General features: G+C 45.0%; 1 protein-coding gene across 1 annotated transcript in view; it reads right to left on the bottom strand.

Moving 5' to 3' along the window:
• LOC115330400 overlaps positions 1–6,441 on the bottom strand; it is a 41,139-nt gene extending 34,698 nt beyond the window's left edge. Inside the window, exon 1 of the mRNA XM_042293938.1 lies at positions 6,256–6,441. Coding sequence (XP_042149872.1) covers positions 6,256–6,441 — 186 coding nt within the window. The remainder of the gene's footprint in view (positions 1–6,255) is intronic.
• Between the last annotated feature and the right edge of the window lie 9,780 nt (positions 6,442–16,221).

Raw genomic sequence — 16,221 nt, 5'->3', positions numbered from 1 at the left:
TGTAAGTCCCACGTTGCAGCAACGAACGTTTAAACGATGGCAGCGACTGCACTCTCGCATTTTCACCCATCACGTCGAACAAAAAGGCGCTAGTTTCGTTTTGAGGTCGGTACTTTTCTACAACATCTATGGCGACAGCATCAGTCTGCACCGGGTGCATTCGGCAAGTTCGTTCGGGGCCTGTTCTCCGTGCAGCACTCGGCGGGTGTAATGCATTAGAACTCTCACAGTGCAAATCTGTATCGCGAATTGGGAGCCCGTCACTGGCCTCACCGGCGGCCATTGCTTGACGACAGGCAATATGCCGCGTCCTGTCTAGTTCTCCCTTCGTTTTCATCCTTGTTGCTTTGGCCTTTTACATCATCATGAGGCAATACACGCAAGTCTAAGGAAGAAACACGCACAAATTGGAAGCTTGTACGCGGTGCTCGAGGGCGAGCATTTTATGACGTGCTGCGATGATTATGTCGGGTTCTTGGAGATCAAATAGACATTCGTCAAGCGTTTGAACATCGATTAAAAAAAATTGGCCGGAGCACGATTGACTTTACCGACGTCGCTTGCTTCGGTTGCTAAATAAATGGCACGTCGAGCGACTGAACGGCACGCTCCGAGTTTCAGTTTGTCACGGAAGCCCTCACAGGAGTTCAAAGAAAAAGCTTTCACCATGAAGCACTATGTACAAGCGGTCAAAACGATGCGAAAATCCCCAGTAAAGGAACTCTAACTTATCGTTTGCTGAGCTTTGATGACTCCGAAATCACGGATGACTCCACAATAACTCTCGGTAGCCCTTGTCTCATTAAACACATAACAGTTAACGCCCAACAAAGTAGCCCTGGACCCTCAACTACACAACATTTAGTTAAACAAGATTGGTATTCTAACGCGTTTAATATTGTTGCCCACAATATTAACTGTTATTTGCGGAAACATGATAGAAGTTTCATGGTAGAGAACAATTTACTAACGTAATAAAATTGAGTTGTGTCAAGCGATGGCTGCCGGTGGTGCCGCTCGACCCCAGCAATACAGGCCTCTATAAACGATCTAGCCTCCTAAGAAATCAGTGGTGCCAGTGCTATTAGACATAAATCGTTTATTTGCATCGGTACTCCCATACCTGCCGGATGTAGGGATGAGGCGCAAAACCGTACATCCGACCAATATTGAAGCCGGTTTTCGGACGATATTGCCTCGACACTCGCCAAGAAGCAACGTGCTGTTTCGGCGACTCGTTTGTGTAATTTATTTGTTCAGTCATATTAACGGGTCCCGGGCCACTGTGTACACCCCAAAAAAGAAATGAACTGTGGTAATTACACCTTGAGGAGAAGTAGGCACGTAGCCAGATTTTCGGTTAAAGGGGGGGGGGGGGGGGGCGCCGATGACAAAGTGCTCTATGAGGGGGAGGGAGCAGAGGAGGCCCCAGCAAAATGGAAAATTTCGGGGGGGGGGGGGGGGGGGGCATAAGGCCTGGCCTTATGCCCCTTGGCTGCGTGCCTGACGAGAAGGGGTATTGTAGTTTTACATCTTTATAAAAAGGTGTAGGCATTATCATACGTTTTAAGAAATGTGTTTAAAAAATCACACATTTTTAAAGGTGTGAAGTTTACATTTTTTTTATAATGTCCATCGCTACACTTATTAGGTTGTTAGTTATGGGACACCCCACTTACATGTTTAAAGGTGGGAAAATGCTTAATGCGTATATTCCTCTAACGGAAGACAATCTCTTTCATGTGATTACATCGCGTGCCGATGAAACGATCTGTCGATGACACGTCGTTCGATGAACTGATTTGACCGCCAATGAGTGACGACTGCCAGTAGAATTTCGGGGAAATAATTCTGCCGGCTGCCGGGAGACTCAACCCTACCCAAGAATTACCCCGGTTCTTGTTTGTTTTCCAACATTCTGAATTGTATACCAGCTTATTAGTACCTCTTCGGATATTACAGAAAAAATAAAATAAAAAAAAGCGATGGCAGCCGCAAAAACTCTGACAGCCCGGTTCACAGTCATGTGGGAGACTGACAGGTGCTCGTCAGTCGCCACCATGCCTTGAAAGCTACCGGTTCCGAAGAACCGGAGCGCGCAGAGAACTTGTTGTTCCACAGTCCGAGCCGGCGAACGAAGCTCGTCGCAGAGTAAACGCACAACGGCTTTGGATAGCCGGTACTGTCGCCGAAAGTCGTCGTCGGGGAGTTGAAAGGCGTCCCCAGTGGTCTCAGTAGCGACGCCGACGGTGGCGGAAGATAAGCTCGGCCGCAGCGTACGGCACCGCCATGTTGACAAAGTTTAACTACGCCTCGGTCCGAAGCGAAGATCTCGAGCTCAAACCGCGGCTCTCGCAAAGTTCGGAAACGTCACTTTGACGTCAGCGACAACTTCGACAAACGAGGTTTCTTGTTAACACAAAATTCGGAGGGATTTTGAGCGTCAGCAGGTCGCCTAGGGACAATTTGCAAAGCATTGATTTTAGCTTGGCGTAGGGATGTAGGGACAAATGGGCGCTACGTCATCGGCGAAGCCGTTCAATCAGCGGGCTCCTCGCGCCCCTCACGCGCCGCACGCGCGCCTCGATGAACTTTGCTTTGAATGATTGACACCTCGCTCGGGGCGACGTCAGCGGCGCGAGAGTCCAATTAGCGCGTTCCGCAACTTTCGGACACAAACTTGTGCTTCACGAGTTTAGCGACCCTAGTCTTTTGCGCTATAAATTTGTAACGAATAACCAAATTTGGTAATGAATAACCGCCTGTTAATTTTAATTATAAAGACGTCATCGCACTAATGGGTCGCTGTCATTGCGATTTGCTCTCGCTGAGAAAATAAAATACGGTAATGCAAAATGCACGCTGCAGAAGGTTCCCGCTCAGTGCAAGATAATGTATTCGAGATACACAAATTATTCCGGCGTGGTGTTGCGTCGTGAGGATCGGCGAGAGCGTCTGGCAACCCGAAAACGCGCTTTCGGACATTTCTTGTTGGAGTAGTTTTGCAAACAAAATAGTTTTCGGGATAACGCGTTCTGCTCTGTGCCGAAGATGCGGAGCAGAGAAAACTTTAGAACAAAATATGTTTTTAAGACTCCCTTCCCTCATCTTGTTTTAGAGCGCAGCTCTTGAGCGTTCGTTTCCGGGATAAGCGGCGTAGGCGTCGCTGTCGGCGTCGGCGTAAGCGCGCTAAATTTAGTGGGAAAGTTGACGTCACGTGCCCTTAACACCAATTGAATTTCCCGCTAAATGTAACGGGAAATTGAATTGGTGTTAAGGGCACGTGACGTCAATATTCCCGCTAAATCTAGCGGAGAAACTGATTTTGTTCATAGGTGATGTGACACCAAGTCATTTGATGTCATTATTCTCCTTAGATTTAGCGAGGAAACTGAATTGTAGCAGGAGAGGGGAGGAGGGAATGGAGGAGGAGGAGGATGAGAGGAAGAGGAGAGCAGGAGAAGGTACGGAGAGGGAGGACGGGCATGCCCTTCCCTGCGCATCCTCCCTTCCGCCTCCTCAAGACCTGCGCTCTAATTTCGCATTACAGAGATTTGTAATCCTCTCTCTTTTTTTTTCTCTCTTTTCGATGGTCCTCCAGAGAATACTTTTTATTCCTGAGAGACTCCCTCCTCTGTATTATATTTGTGCCATTTGTTAACTGGGATCCTCCATTTCTTTTATTTTACTTCCCAAAACTGTAAAGTATATACAAAATATGGAAGTGGTCAAAGCTTAGGGAAGAACTTGAGAACGAAACTCCTGTGAGACTTTGAGCGGCTGCGAACGTTCGGCTGTACCTCTGAGGCCACTAGGATCTTTCTTTTCAGGTGTCTCTCCCGTAGACACTTGTAGTTCTGGTTATCGTCGGTTCAAAAAAAATCAAATTTAGACCCTTCAGTGCTTTTTTTTTCCTCGGGGACAACTTTCTGAAACAGTTCAGCAACAACGAAAACATGTTTGGGTGCCTCAGTGATGTGTACCTGTAAAATGTGTCCTGCAACAATTTTTGTTTCAGTAAATACCGATAACAGCCAATTCCTGACGTTGATAACTTGCAGAAACACCCATCAGTTCTCGTCTCCGCTCAACGGCAGACGCAGAAAAAATATAGGACAGAAACAGCTTTCCCCTCCTCAACTCGCAATTAGAACGAGCGGACAGGTCTTCATTAAAGGCATGCGCTGGGGTTGGCAAAGACTAAAGCACGGGTATAGCTTTAGACATTGTCAGAGTTCGGCTATTCTCACATCTGATTGAACACGGACCGTTACCCGAATGTTTGGCGATACTAATTGTCACGAACCGGAGCAGTCGGCTCGGGCATATGAAAATCGAGTGAGTAAAGGTGTCACGTGACTCGCGGTGAAAGCTAGTAACGCCATGTGACGTCACGGTATCAACAACGCTAGTAAATCTAGTGACGTTGTAAACTTAAGTCGACTGTTGTCACGTGACTACGTCCCGAGGCCACGTGACGTGACATTACTTGACAGCATGCCTTGGCATCATGACGTCACGTGACCACACGACACATGATTAATCCTTGTGAAAATACAAAAGCGCCACGAAAACCCACAAGTTGTCAAATATTGCAATTTGGTATAGAACAATTTGATCTATACTTATGAATACAGCTCCTAATTTTTATTTCTCAGACATTCATTTTGTAATACAATAAAAAAGAAAAACTAACGTGAACCGTTTTAAACCGCTTACTGTTATAATGTTTCCTGTACAGTGCCGATTCCGTTTCAACATGGCGGTGAAAATTTTGGTGCGGCCAGCGCTACTAGAAAAACTCAGTTGGGAAACTGCCATAGAGCCTGCTCTGAAAAAGGTGGCACCGGTCAGTACTCAAGAACCGAGCTAATCGCGATCGTAACGCCGCCATTTCTCCCCCAGCGGAAACTCTGGGAGCTGCACGGCTGCTTGAATTGGTTCAAGAGTATCGCATTCGATAGCGTCCACTGTTACTCATGTATTTTGGTTTTAATCGGCCATTTTGGCGCCGAAATATATACGGTCAGCGTTGCCACGCCAATCTTCCAAGCGGACGCGTCCCGAGCTACTACTCAAGCTAGGACGCGCCCAGATTGGGACGCGCTACCTGAAATCACCGGTGAGACATGGTTGTATAAATACAATATAAATTGCGCAACAAAACCTTGTGAAGTAAAGATTTGAGAAAACATCATGTGCCTTGCATGCTGTACTAATCTCCAATAAATCCTCCTACAAAAGAACTTTTTTTCGTTTGTTTTCATGCAAAAACATGCTTTCTAAAAGCACATATTAACCACAGTAAAAAAAAAAAAAAGAAAAGTGTTGAACAGCCTTTGTGGCAACTCGAGCCCGAGAGTTTCGGTACTCTGGGAACATTCACTGACTCTATTATTAGCGGTACAAAGCAACTTTTATGTCTCAATTCCTTTCTAAAGGGCGGCGCTGTTATCGTATTTATCTCGGTCTCGGTGAACGCCAGTGGTCGAGGTTTCGAGGGTGAGTTTCCCAACTGAGTGTTTTGGTAACGTTGGGTTCGGTCCAAAATAACGGTTTGGTTCCGGTTTGGTTCCTACACCACGCCCTTCACGCGAATGGCTCCGCTCCCGAGACTACCTCGTATTCTAGTTCACTGTAGTTTTATTGTAACCATGGAGGTAGGAAGAAGAAGAGGCGATATAGCGACTCAAGCCAGCCATACGAGAAAATCTCGAGTGAAGCCGGAAGTGGAGGACGCGGTCTGTGGAACGCCCCCCAGGGTGACCAAAACCACACCAAAGCCGCTGCTGGTGCCAAATCAGGTGTCCTTTCCGTCCAATTGCGTCTTTAGGTTTCGGTGATTGTTGGGGGCGTGTCCCTCTAAACCGGAAAACTCGGGTCCTCATGTTTCCTCCAGAAGACTTAAAAGATGGTAACTTTAGCGCGCTTCCTACGTGCTCCAAATAATTCTGGTATTTACTCATTTAGTAGTTTTCGATAATACTCAGAAAGTTGCTCATATCTTTCTCTTCAATCAATAAAATTGTTAATGAGCAAATTTTTGTTGATTAACTGATTTATCGTGACGCTTACCGACTTATATTATCTCTTTCAGTCCGTATAAGTATAGCTTTCGTGTCTTTCGTGCCGAAATACAGGCAGTCTTCTTAAGGCTTTACAGATATGTTTAAAAAAAAAATTAAACAAACCTCTAAAGCCTTAAAAAGACAGCCTGTATTTCGTCCCCCACCCCCTCTTATCCTAACCACATACCTGCCATGCATCTTGCAGAGACCCAAGTTCTGGGTAGTTGAAGTAAGGGCTGTTTTCCGGGTTTTTTATGGTCATTTTCTCCGTCCATTGAAAGCTCGGTGTCCATCGCTCCAAGGCCTCAGCCGCGGCGAAAAAAGCGAACAACAATGCGCACATGAGGCCCATTACAACGTATTCTTTCTGCATTCACTCCTCTTTCGAGATCGACTCAACACTGCCTAAGTGTTAAATAGCTCCTTTTTTTTTGTTGTTGTTATTTCAAAATGCAGCGGTAGCGGATCATATGTGACGTTTGTGACGGGACATCTCTTAAGGGAAAAGCATTGTTCAGAGAGGCTGCATTAACATGCGAGAAAAGTGTTCGTCATACACAACGGAGTAAAAGAAATTGCCAGAAGTAGCTTCGGAAAGGAATGAAGTTCAGTTTTTCCGATTCTCTCATCGCTTTGGTTTTCGTGGTTGCAGCTAACACAAACGCCTGAAACAGATTTGAAGCGGGCAGAAACAACAAAGTCACACTTCACCGTACTACGTCGTGAGAGTGAGCTCAAAATTAGCCTAACGAGATTTATAAAAAACAAAAGGCAGTAACTATGCCGCGGATGGGCGTATTCCAAATCAATACAATCACCCCGTTTTGATCGCTTCCTAGCTTACAATGCATGGGGTGATTATTATCAGAAACAAGGAAAGGAGACGCGACGTGGTAAACTATAAACGCTGACGTCCTAAACAACGCAGCGCGTGCCAGGACCCAATAGTTTTATTATTGCTGCGAAACCGATTAGATTTCGGCAATTTCGGAGAACAATGCCCAAGAACGAATCACGAACCGAGAAGAGTTAAGGTAATAAGTCACACGCCCGGTATTTCTTAAGCCGTCGGTGACTACTATCTCGCTGGCTTATAAAACAAATATTTCGTCAACGCTAGAATAATAAAACGTAATTCGGAACTCTGGTATAACGTCAATTACGCTACGAATTGGGACGAGGCTACAAAGAAATCCATAAGGCCGGGATCACAGCACTCATTCATCAATCAAAATACAGTATACAAACACGAGTCACCGGAATGTTTGTGGTTCGAATGCCGCGTTCCCAAGTTTCTTCCCTGAACTCGTTGCCAGTCGGCATTCAAAGCAGGGATCTCGGGGTGGCTCGCTTTCGAATCTCGATGCAGTCTGTTTTTTTTTATATGATGCATAAACAGTGTAACCCCGGCTTTACGTTTATATCTTGCACGTGAGAGGTGACATTTGTGACTTAATTATCTAGCCCAGACAGCTGGTATCCTTTTTACTGAGCAAAAAGAGATTATTGTGCAGACTTAAATTCGTGCACGCATCAAGTTTCTCGCGGTATGTTCCCGTCATTTCGTTTCGAAAGACAATTAGCTAAAGATATCTAGTGCGCCTGGCCTCCCAAAGCGAATACTTTTAGGCCGTGTTTTAATTGTGCGTCATGACGAACAAGCCAGGGGGCTTAGATGCACCCCCCCCCCCCCCTTCTTGCTGACCGCCATGTTGTACAATTTTGATTACTAGACACGTGACTGTACCAAATTTCTTTTACGCAAAACTGAGGCAAGATTTGCATTGCGATCACCGTAAAAAAACATAAGAAACTATTGCTCAATACTCTTAGCCGCAGATATCAGTTTCTGGCTCCGATAAAAACACTAAAATACAGCACCGCGACTGACGCTGTATATCGGAACCATTGCGAAGCTGCCCGAGGTATCGTCGTAAAAGCACATTTCGGATTTAAAATAAATCAAAACATAACTTATCTCGTCGGTACTGTTATTAAAGATCAATAAATAATTATCTGTGTGTGGTACTTTTTCAAAATCGAACCGTAAAACTATAAGGTCACCTGTCAAGTGGCAAAAAATGAGCAACATGGCTGCGGCCGGATTGGGGTCGCTTTCAGCTGCCAGTTTATCGCGCTAAGCCCGCTTACCTTCTTGGTTATGACGCTCAACCACCTTTCTCACCGGTGCCCTCCCCAATTCCACTCCCTGATTATTTTTTGGCTAATAAATCGCTTCCTAATCTAATCTAGTCCCGGGTGCGTGCACGACGAAAAATAACAAGAACAGAAAATGACTGCATTTTTGTTTTGTTGGTTTTTTTTTACTCCTCCCGGTTGCTTTTTACCGCAAAACAACAGAAGCTTACAGACGCCTGTATGGGACCGCAGCGCATACATGATGAAACGCTGAATGCCACTTTCATGATCACGTCTTGGGAGCGTTGCAGAAGGTTTTGGACGGGAGCAGAATAGCTCATTTCGTGTCCGCGTCTCATTGACATTGCAGACAACGATAGACGGTGGTGAAATAGCACGCGATGCCGGAAGCTTCCACGTGTGTGCTCGCACGACTAGCAGGCTCAATCAGACGCCAGACTAGACGCAGCGGATGTCGCTAAAGGGAGACACTAGGTTTGTTAGCGTGATGAACCGAGCAGTCGAGCCAGCCAAGTAGCAATAGGCGGGGCCACTGATTTGTGGTAGGGTCTTAGAGCGTGCCGTGACCTCCACCTAAATTCGTTCGAACAACGTAAATACTGTGCGAATTAATTATTTTTATTTCTTTGAAAATTTATTGAAAATACATACGTGTCCTATTTATGCAATTAAACAAACTTTTTGTTTTTATTTTAATATTTATTTACGTGTGAGCGTACCAGAAGCTACAAGCGCGAACTTCGCTCTTTCCGCGTCTCTGCCCAGCACTTCCGCTCGTGCAGTGCAAACGCTTTTCGAGGCCACATGCTCGCGCTTGTTTCATCGGCTGTGCCTGGATTTAAGACGAAAAACCTACCCAGTGCGATACCTCTACTAAGGGAGTTTTGAACATGCGTCGTGAAGTAGAGGTACACGACGGCACTCGGATAAGCCGACACGTGTAAGGATTGAACCGAGGACAACCGTGTTCAATGTTCACTTGCGCACGGCAGCAAAGATTGAAGGCTCGGCGGCTGGCACATGCTAACGCACTGCTGTTTGCAAGCTGCCGTATAGGCCGGTTCACGCATTCCTTAAAGGGGCGATGCAACAATTTTTGTACTTTGCGCAAATAGCTCTTAAAACGGTTCCTTGACGATAATGACCTATGAAACACGCGTTCGTTTTTAACCCCACGCAATAGAAGTCCCAGAAAGGAATTAAAAAAAAAACGAGCAACTTTCGCCCCTCAACTCGCCCCCCCCCCACCATCTTTCACAACGCTTAGAAGGAGAAGGACAGGCGCTGAGTTCGAGACATTGTTGTGGTTCGGCTATTGTCGTCATTGCAGCGATTGAACACGGGCCACTACCCGAATGCTTCTCGAGTTATCGATTATCACGAGCCCAAATCGAGTGCTCACGCACTGCCCGGGTCCAATCTATGAGCTGCTTTCAAATATGGTCACTGGGTGGCATTGCGACCGCCCAGCTACGTCATCAATTTTTGGGAAGGAGATATTGAATGAGACCGCCCTTTTTTGTCCTTGAAATTACACTGCCATCAAGGAGTTTCTTGCCCAGTGGCGTTGTGTGCGAGTATCCTTGTCTCCCACTAGCGGCAGTAAGCTCGTGTAAAGTGAAAAAACATTCCAATTGAATATCGCTGCACCCCCCCCCCCCCCTTTAAGCTGAAACGAAGTAGAGAGAAATTGGATTTCCAAATTGTATAGTTGTGAAGTGTATATAGCAGTCTCGCGATGATATGCGGCAGCCCAATAAATTGTTAGAGCCCGCATGACTGATGAAGCACAGAGTTGTAAATTGAGGCCGCATAACAAGCGCACGTAGAATTGAATATAACTTTAGCCTCCCGAGACAGTATTTTGCGAAGTTTCGGGCTCGTGCAAGCTGATGTCCTAACGTAATAAAAATTAGAAATATATTGTCTCTTCTTCGCGCTATTTATGTGTAATAAGTAAAATCAATGCGAGCATCTCTAGTAGAGAAATACAGACCATAACCAACCATGTCCTTAACAGTTAACCGCCCGACGTTTCAAAATCAATTCGTATTTTTCATCAGGGTCAACTCTTTGCACGTGGAGAGCAGCAGCTTCTTTTCCATCTACGGTGTGTCGTTTGCTTCACTCACTTTCTCTTCTTCAAGTGCCCTAGTCCGTTGGCATACACCGGTGTTTCAGTGCCTGTCGACTTCTTTAACTGGACCTATTGAAATGACATGTAAGCAGTGATGGAGTGCGGGCGAGCTAGTAATGAATCGACATCTTGTAGGCCCTGATAAGGGGGGGGGGGGGGGGAGGGGGTGGGGGCTCCAAAATGTTTATGACATGATTGGTGAAGGTCTGTATTTCTCGAATTTTCGGCCCAACCAGACGGAGTTCCGTCAAGCGTGTTTACGTTTAGAACATGCATCTCAATATATTTCTTTTTGCAGTAAGGCTTCGTGTATCGGATTATTTAGAAGAATACCATTTATTATCTCTCTTCCTGCACATTTTGCGTATTTGCTTTCAGGTCCATAACGTGAGCACACAGTCCTTTCGGGCATACCCAGCGGCCCAATGTTTCACACTATCAAAGAGCGAGAAAAAAAAAAAAGCATTTCCGCAGACGCAACAGATGGCATATTTTCGAGTATCGTCCTCCCGTGTCGCTTTCAAGCGACACGGGAGGACAATAAGCGACACGGGAGGGTGAGAACTTCATACAGTCAAATTTATTAATGACAAGAAAAATATTTTATTACTGCCTGAAGACTTGACAACATAAATGAAGGACCGATCACCCTAAAGATATACATCATAATTAAATGCACCCCCAAATTATCCGAAATATGCTCTGAAAATCTTTACCGGCGTTTTTATCCTCAATAGGCACATCTATAATGGATTTGAGAGTTCCTGACGCATATTCAACTTCCCAAACCTATAGAAGTATGTTGCCTCTTTTATGTGATGGAAAACAATTTTTAGTGTCTGTGGGCTGGACGAAAACAAAGTACACAGTGGCGCGTGGCAAAAATATGACGATTGCGGACGCAGGCTGTCAGAGAGTGAGCAGTGAAGTAGCTGCGATTTTGAGCATGAAACACTAATATTTACTGTTTAACAATAAAGAAAAAAACAACAACAAGGGTGATGCTTTTTCGCAAATTCAATTGACCGGCATCTTGTCAAGAACAAACCTCAAACGCCAAGCTATGTCGATAATGTTTATTTTGGTGCGCGCAATTTTAGGTCAGATCCGATCTGAGTACGAAGGTCACTCTTTTCTGCTGAAGTATTCGCCTGCATCACGGTGCTGAGTTCAAACAATATTGGTACGGAAAGCAAGCGATGTTATTGACGCTCAGGGTTTCTGTAGAAGGTACACTGAAAGGGTTTGTTATAAAGCTTTCCTAACGCTTCGAATATATTATTGCTTCTAGCTCAGTTGCGTCGTCATCATATATATTGTGAAACGTATTTTGTAAACCAGATTTTAGAATATATGTGGCGAGAACGTGCCCATCTTATGACCTTATGCACCGTAATTAATTCCTTAGTTCAAGAGCACAACAGGATTCGACTTTTAATAATGCGACGTAAAGTTGTAAGAATCGCGGGTATTTTAGGCGACCTACCAAACTGAGAATTTTTCGATTCAGGTAAACATATATACGACTACGGTAAAAAAAAAGAAAAAGATGTTAAGACATATACGGTAATCTAGCCTTTATTTCACTGTTTCATGGAAATTAATTACCGCAATTTATTGTTGGTCCTTGAAATTAAATGTGGATTCTACGAACGATGAAAAGCAATATAGTTACTCGTTTTACTTTAGAAATTGTGCCTATTGCCAAAAGAACCCAAAAGATATATCCTCAATTTAGCGACTCGAACCGGTACGAACCAGTTTAAACCGGTTCGAACCGTCATGTCAACAGAAAGTCTTGAACCCTAAACGGAACCGAACCGATAAAAATTTCGGCTCGACACTCTGTCCAGTAGTAAAGGGCAGGGCCACTAATCTGTGGGCGGGGCTTAGAGCGTGTCGTGTTTTCCACTCAAATATCGTGAAACAGCGTAAATATTGTGCGACTTTTTTTTGTTTTTTTTTTGCGAAAAAGTTACAAAAAATATATGTGTTTTATCTATGCTCCCTAAAGAAAAATGTTTTTTTTTTCTTTATTCATTTCCATATCTCTTTGAGTGTGAGCGCAGCGGATGCTACAAGAGCGAGCTCCGGGCTTTCAGCCTCTCTGCCAAGCACTCGCGCTCGTGCAGTGCAAGCGCTGTTCAGGACCACATGCTCGCCTTTGTCTCATCGGCTGCGTCTGGACTTAAGCTGGAACGCAGTATCGGAAACCGGCCCAGCAGGTGTCCCCGCTGGGGATGAAAATCTAGCCAGTGCGATACCCGTGCTATACTCCGTTTCACCTTATGCTGTAGCACAGCAAAGGCTAGAACCGCGAGCTCATCGGTAGATCGTAAGGTGAAATAGAGTATAGATGTGTTTTTAACATGCGTCAAGCAGTAGAGGTACGCGACGGCACGCCGATACGCTGGCACGTAGAAGGATTTAACTCAGGACAGCCGCGCCCAATCTTCTCTTCCGCACGGCAGCCGGATATTAAACGCGCGGCGCCTGGTACATGTTAACGCTTCGCCTGTTTACGAGCTACCATGCTCGTAAACACACACGTCAACTGATTTCCTGGAGATCCAAATTCCTGGGGTATTTTAGTATTGTTGGGTTTGACGCGATTTAGGTGCAGCAGTGGAATGCCGATGATGGCGTCGTCTGATTGACGTGTCTATAGGCACAACTCCCACTCACTCGATTGTTTGAGTCGTCGCCAAACGTCTGACAATAAAGAGATAGAAGTATCATTTTATACCACGAAATGCTTTTTAATAAAAACTCGCATTCCCCAATTTTTTTTTTTTTTTTTGCCGTGCGTTTGTTTATTTTAGCATTTCTCGCTAAATTTAGCGGGGAAACTTCAGTAACGTGGCCTAAACACTAATTCAGTTCCCCCGCTAAATTTAGCGGGAATTGTGATGTTTACGTGACCCTACGTCAAGAGACCCACACATAAATTCATTTTCCCCACTGAATTTAGCGGGAAAATTGACGTCACGTTAACTACTCATAAATTCAATTAACCCGCTAAACTAGGCGAAAAAATTAAAAAAAATGTCTCTCTTCATTTCCCGAAATGACTGTTAAATGTGTTCTCAGGAAATTTAAATGATCGTTTTTCGAATACCGCATTCCATGCAAAATATGACATTGTAGAAAGAGAAATCTTGCATGCACAAAGGGAGGTATGACTTAAATTTTCACAATATGCGGAAAAACCGTACACTTTTGATAAGATTTGAAGCAAATACCATGTAAGCCAGTACTGGTAACTCCCGCGGAGAGCGGGCGAAAAGTGTTCGCTGCGCCCCTGGTGAGCTCGGAGTCTCCACTAGCAGTCGAATTCAAAACAACGCATTGGTTTTGCCTACCTCTGTGCGAGGTGACGAATAAAAAAAAAAAACTGTCAGTTGTATTCCCTGCTTTCGAAGTAAAAAAATAGGTGCCACCTTATGAGTGAAGGACATTTTCTTCGCGTGGGAAAGAGCATTCAAGTTGCAGTTTTGGGGCTCTTTTGAAGAAAACACTTTTTCACAACTTATCTAAGCCAGACATAACAGGAATGTACCTTCGCACTGTATATTGAAAAAAGGCAATGCCGAAAAATTTCAGAACATAGTGTTTCAATTTCACTGTTTGTATCAATCAATTCGTCTGATTGTTGCAATTTCCATTTCTCGTGAATGGCTTGCTTATAACCGTTTTGTCCAATAGGTGAGCTGGCTAACCCCGTTAAGATTGTCTCAGAATGAAGAAGCAAACGGCAATTTCGGACCACGTACGTTTCTGCGATGCCAGTATGCTCTAAAAAAAGTCAATTGTGCACATGCTAATCTGACGCTATTGCTGAAATTAATAAAAGCGGGGTCACAAGAAAAGCAGACTCTCGCGAGTGCACAAGAAAAAAGAGACGAGCGTCGTAGCGCAAATTAAGGTGATTTCAGTCACGTGAGTGCCTCTAAATAAAGTACGCTTCAGAGTTACGACACTTGGCCAAATTATGGCTTAAAATCATGGTTGCCTGTTATCTTAAGCTTTATCTGAAATCGCAGGAAACAATTTTTCGCCTTCCAGGAATGTTTAAACAGTTCGCCACAGACCGAAGCAATACTCCATGAGCTTCATAACACCGAATCTAATGCAGAGGAAGTCGAACTTTTGAATCATGACGATCGGCAGTTGCGTCTGCTCTGCGTACGACCCAAAATGGTGGCACCCACAACAGTGTCGGGGAACAAAGTGCCGATACTCTAAGCGCAGCTCATTTTGTGGCACTAGGTCATGTTATAGATCGTCTTACCGAAAGAGGGCGAGAGAGAAGAGGGGAAAGGGCTACCGCGGTTTCCCCCTTGCTGGGGCGTTAAAGGGGCGATGCAACAATTTTTGTACTTTGCGCAAATACCGCTTACAACAGATCCCTGACGTTAATGACCTATGAAATACGCGTTTGTTTTTCACTTCACGCAATAGAAGTCCCAGAAAAAAATTAAAGAAAAATGAGCAGCGTTCACCCCCTCAACTCGCAGCCAGAAAAAGCGGCCACGCGATCTGGAGCCGATTATAGGCCGCCATGTTGATCATAGCCACGCGCTGGAGTTGGCAAAGCACAGGACACGCGCTGAGTTCCAGACATTGTTATGGCTCGGCTGTTGTCGTCGTTGCAGCGATTGGTGGCGGGCGACTACCCGAATGCTTCTCGAGCTAATAATTATCACGAGCCTAAATCGAGTGCCCACGCAGGGCTCGGGTCCAATCTATGAACCGCATTCAAATATCGCCACTTGGGTGTTCTGCGATCCCGGCGTTACGTCATGAAATTTCGCAAAGGAGAGATTGAACGAAAATAATTGCTTTTGTCCTTGCAATTTCACCGCAACAAAGGAGTTTCTTGGCCAGTGGCGTTGCGTGCGAGTATCCTTGAGTTCCACTTGTGCCAGTAAGCTCGCGTATAGTGAAAAACATTCCAACTGAATATCGCTGCACAGCTCCTTTAAAGAGTGAAAGTCCCGGATGACATGCTTATCGGGTGTAGGCTGTATGCATTTCCAGAACTTCGTTCGCGCGTTCTTCTTTGTTTTAAACTCCCAAACTTAATTAGAGCCATGGGCTTGGGTGTCGACAGTCTCTGGTCATCGAGACACCATTGCTCGGTTATAGGGTGCACAAATAACGATAGAAAGTGTAGAATCCTGTCCGAGGACCTATGTAGCTTGCACGGAATCCGGGAAGGCGAGTGCGGCTGCAATGTCTAAACCTTATCGCTTTGCACAAGGCCCCGATCTCCGGCTGCAGTGGGTTGCGTCCGTAAATCGAACAGACTTTTCCCCAACGCCATGCTCTTTACTGTGCTTGGATCATTTTGTGAATGGAGCGCGCACCCTCTTAAGGCTGTACTGTCGATGTACATGGCGTACGTTTGCAAGGTGCGTGCCAGTCTTCTCTTGATAATTGCTCTTTTAGCTTGTAACTTCTTGTAACTGAATTTATCTTAGTATAGATATTTTGAAGTGATGACATTGACTCAATTTCATCATCTACAACAATTAATCGAAGGCTAATTTCAGCCATCAGCTGTGGCTGGAAATCGTCGATAAGTTAGTTCTATCGGTTTTCCTGAACCGCGATCTTCTGCGCGGTACCAGAGAGCCGTGAACCTATGTTTACCGTCTCAACGACACTAGATTCTTCTTATTTTAAAAAAATTAGTGCATAATGTAGCTGGAACAAAATCATAAATTTCTGTTGCTGAAAGTCAAAACACGCTCATGCATCAATTTCCAAACGCTGAATCATGGACTGAGTCGCTCAGGCGATAGGCCCATCTCGGCTTTCCTTTTTTCAGTTCTCGACACTAGACACACTCGT

The sequence above is a fragment of the Ixodes scapularis genome, unplaced genomic scaffold (genome assembly GCF_016920785.2).
Source record: "Ixodes scapularis isolate PalLabHiFi unplaced genomic scaffold, ASM1692078v2 PGA_scaffold5__190_contigs__length_132052651, whole genome shotgun sequence".
Lineage (NCBI taxonomy): Eukaryota > Metazoa > Arthropoda > Arachnida > Ixodida > Ixodidae > Ixodes > Ixodes scapularis.
Note: the sequence above shows the minus strand (reverse complement) of the source record. Positions and strands in the feature narration are given on the sequence as shown.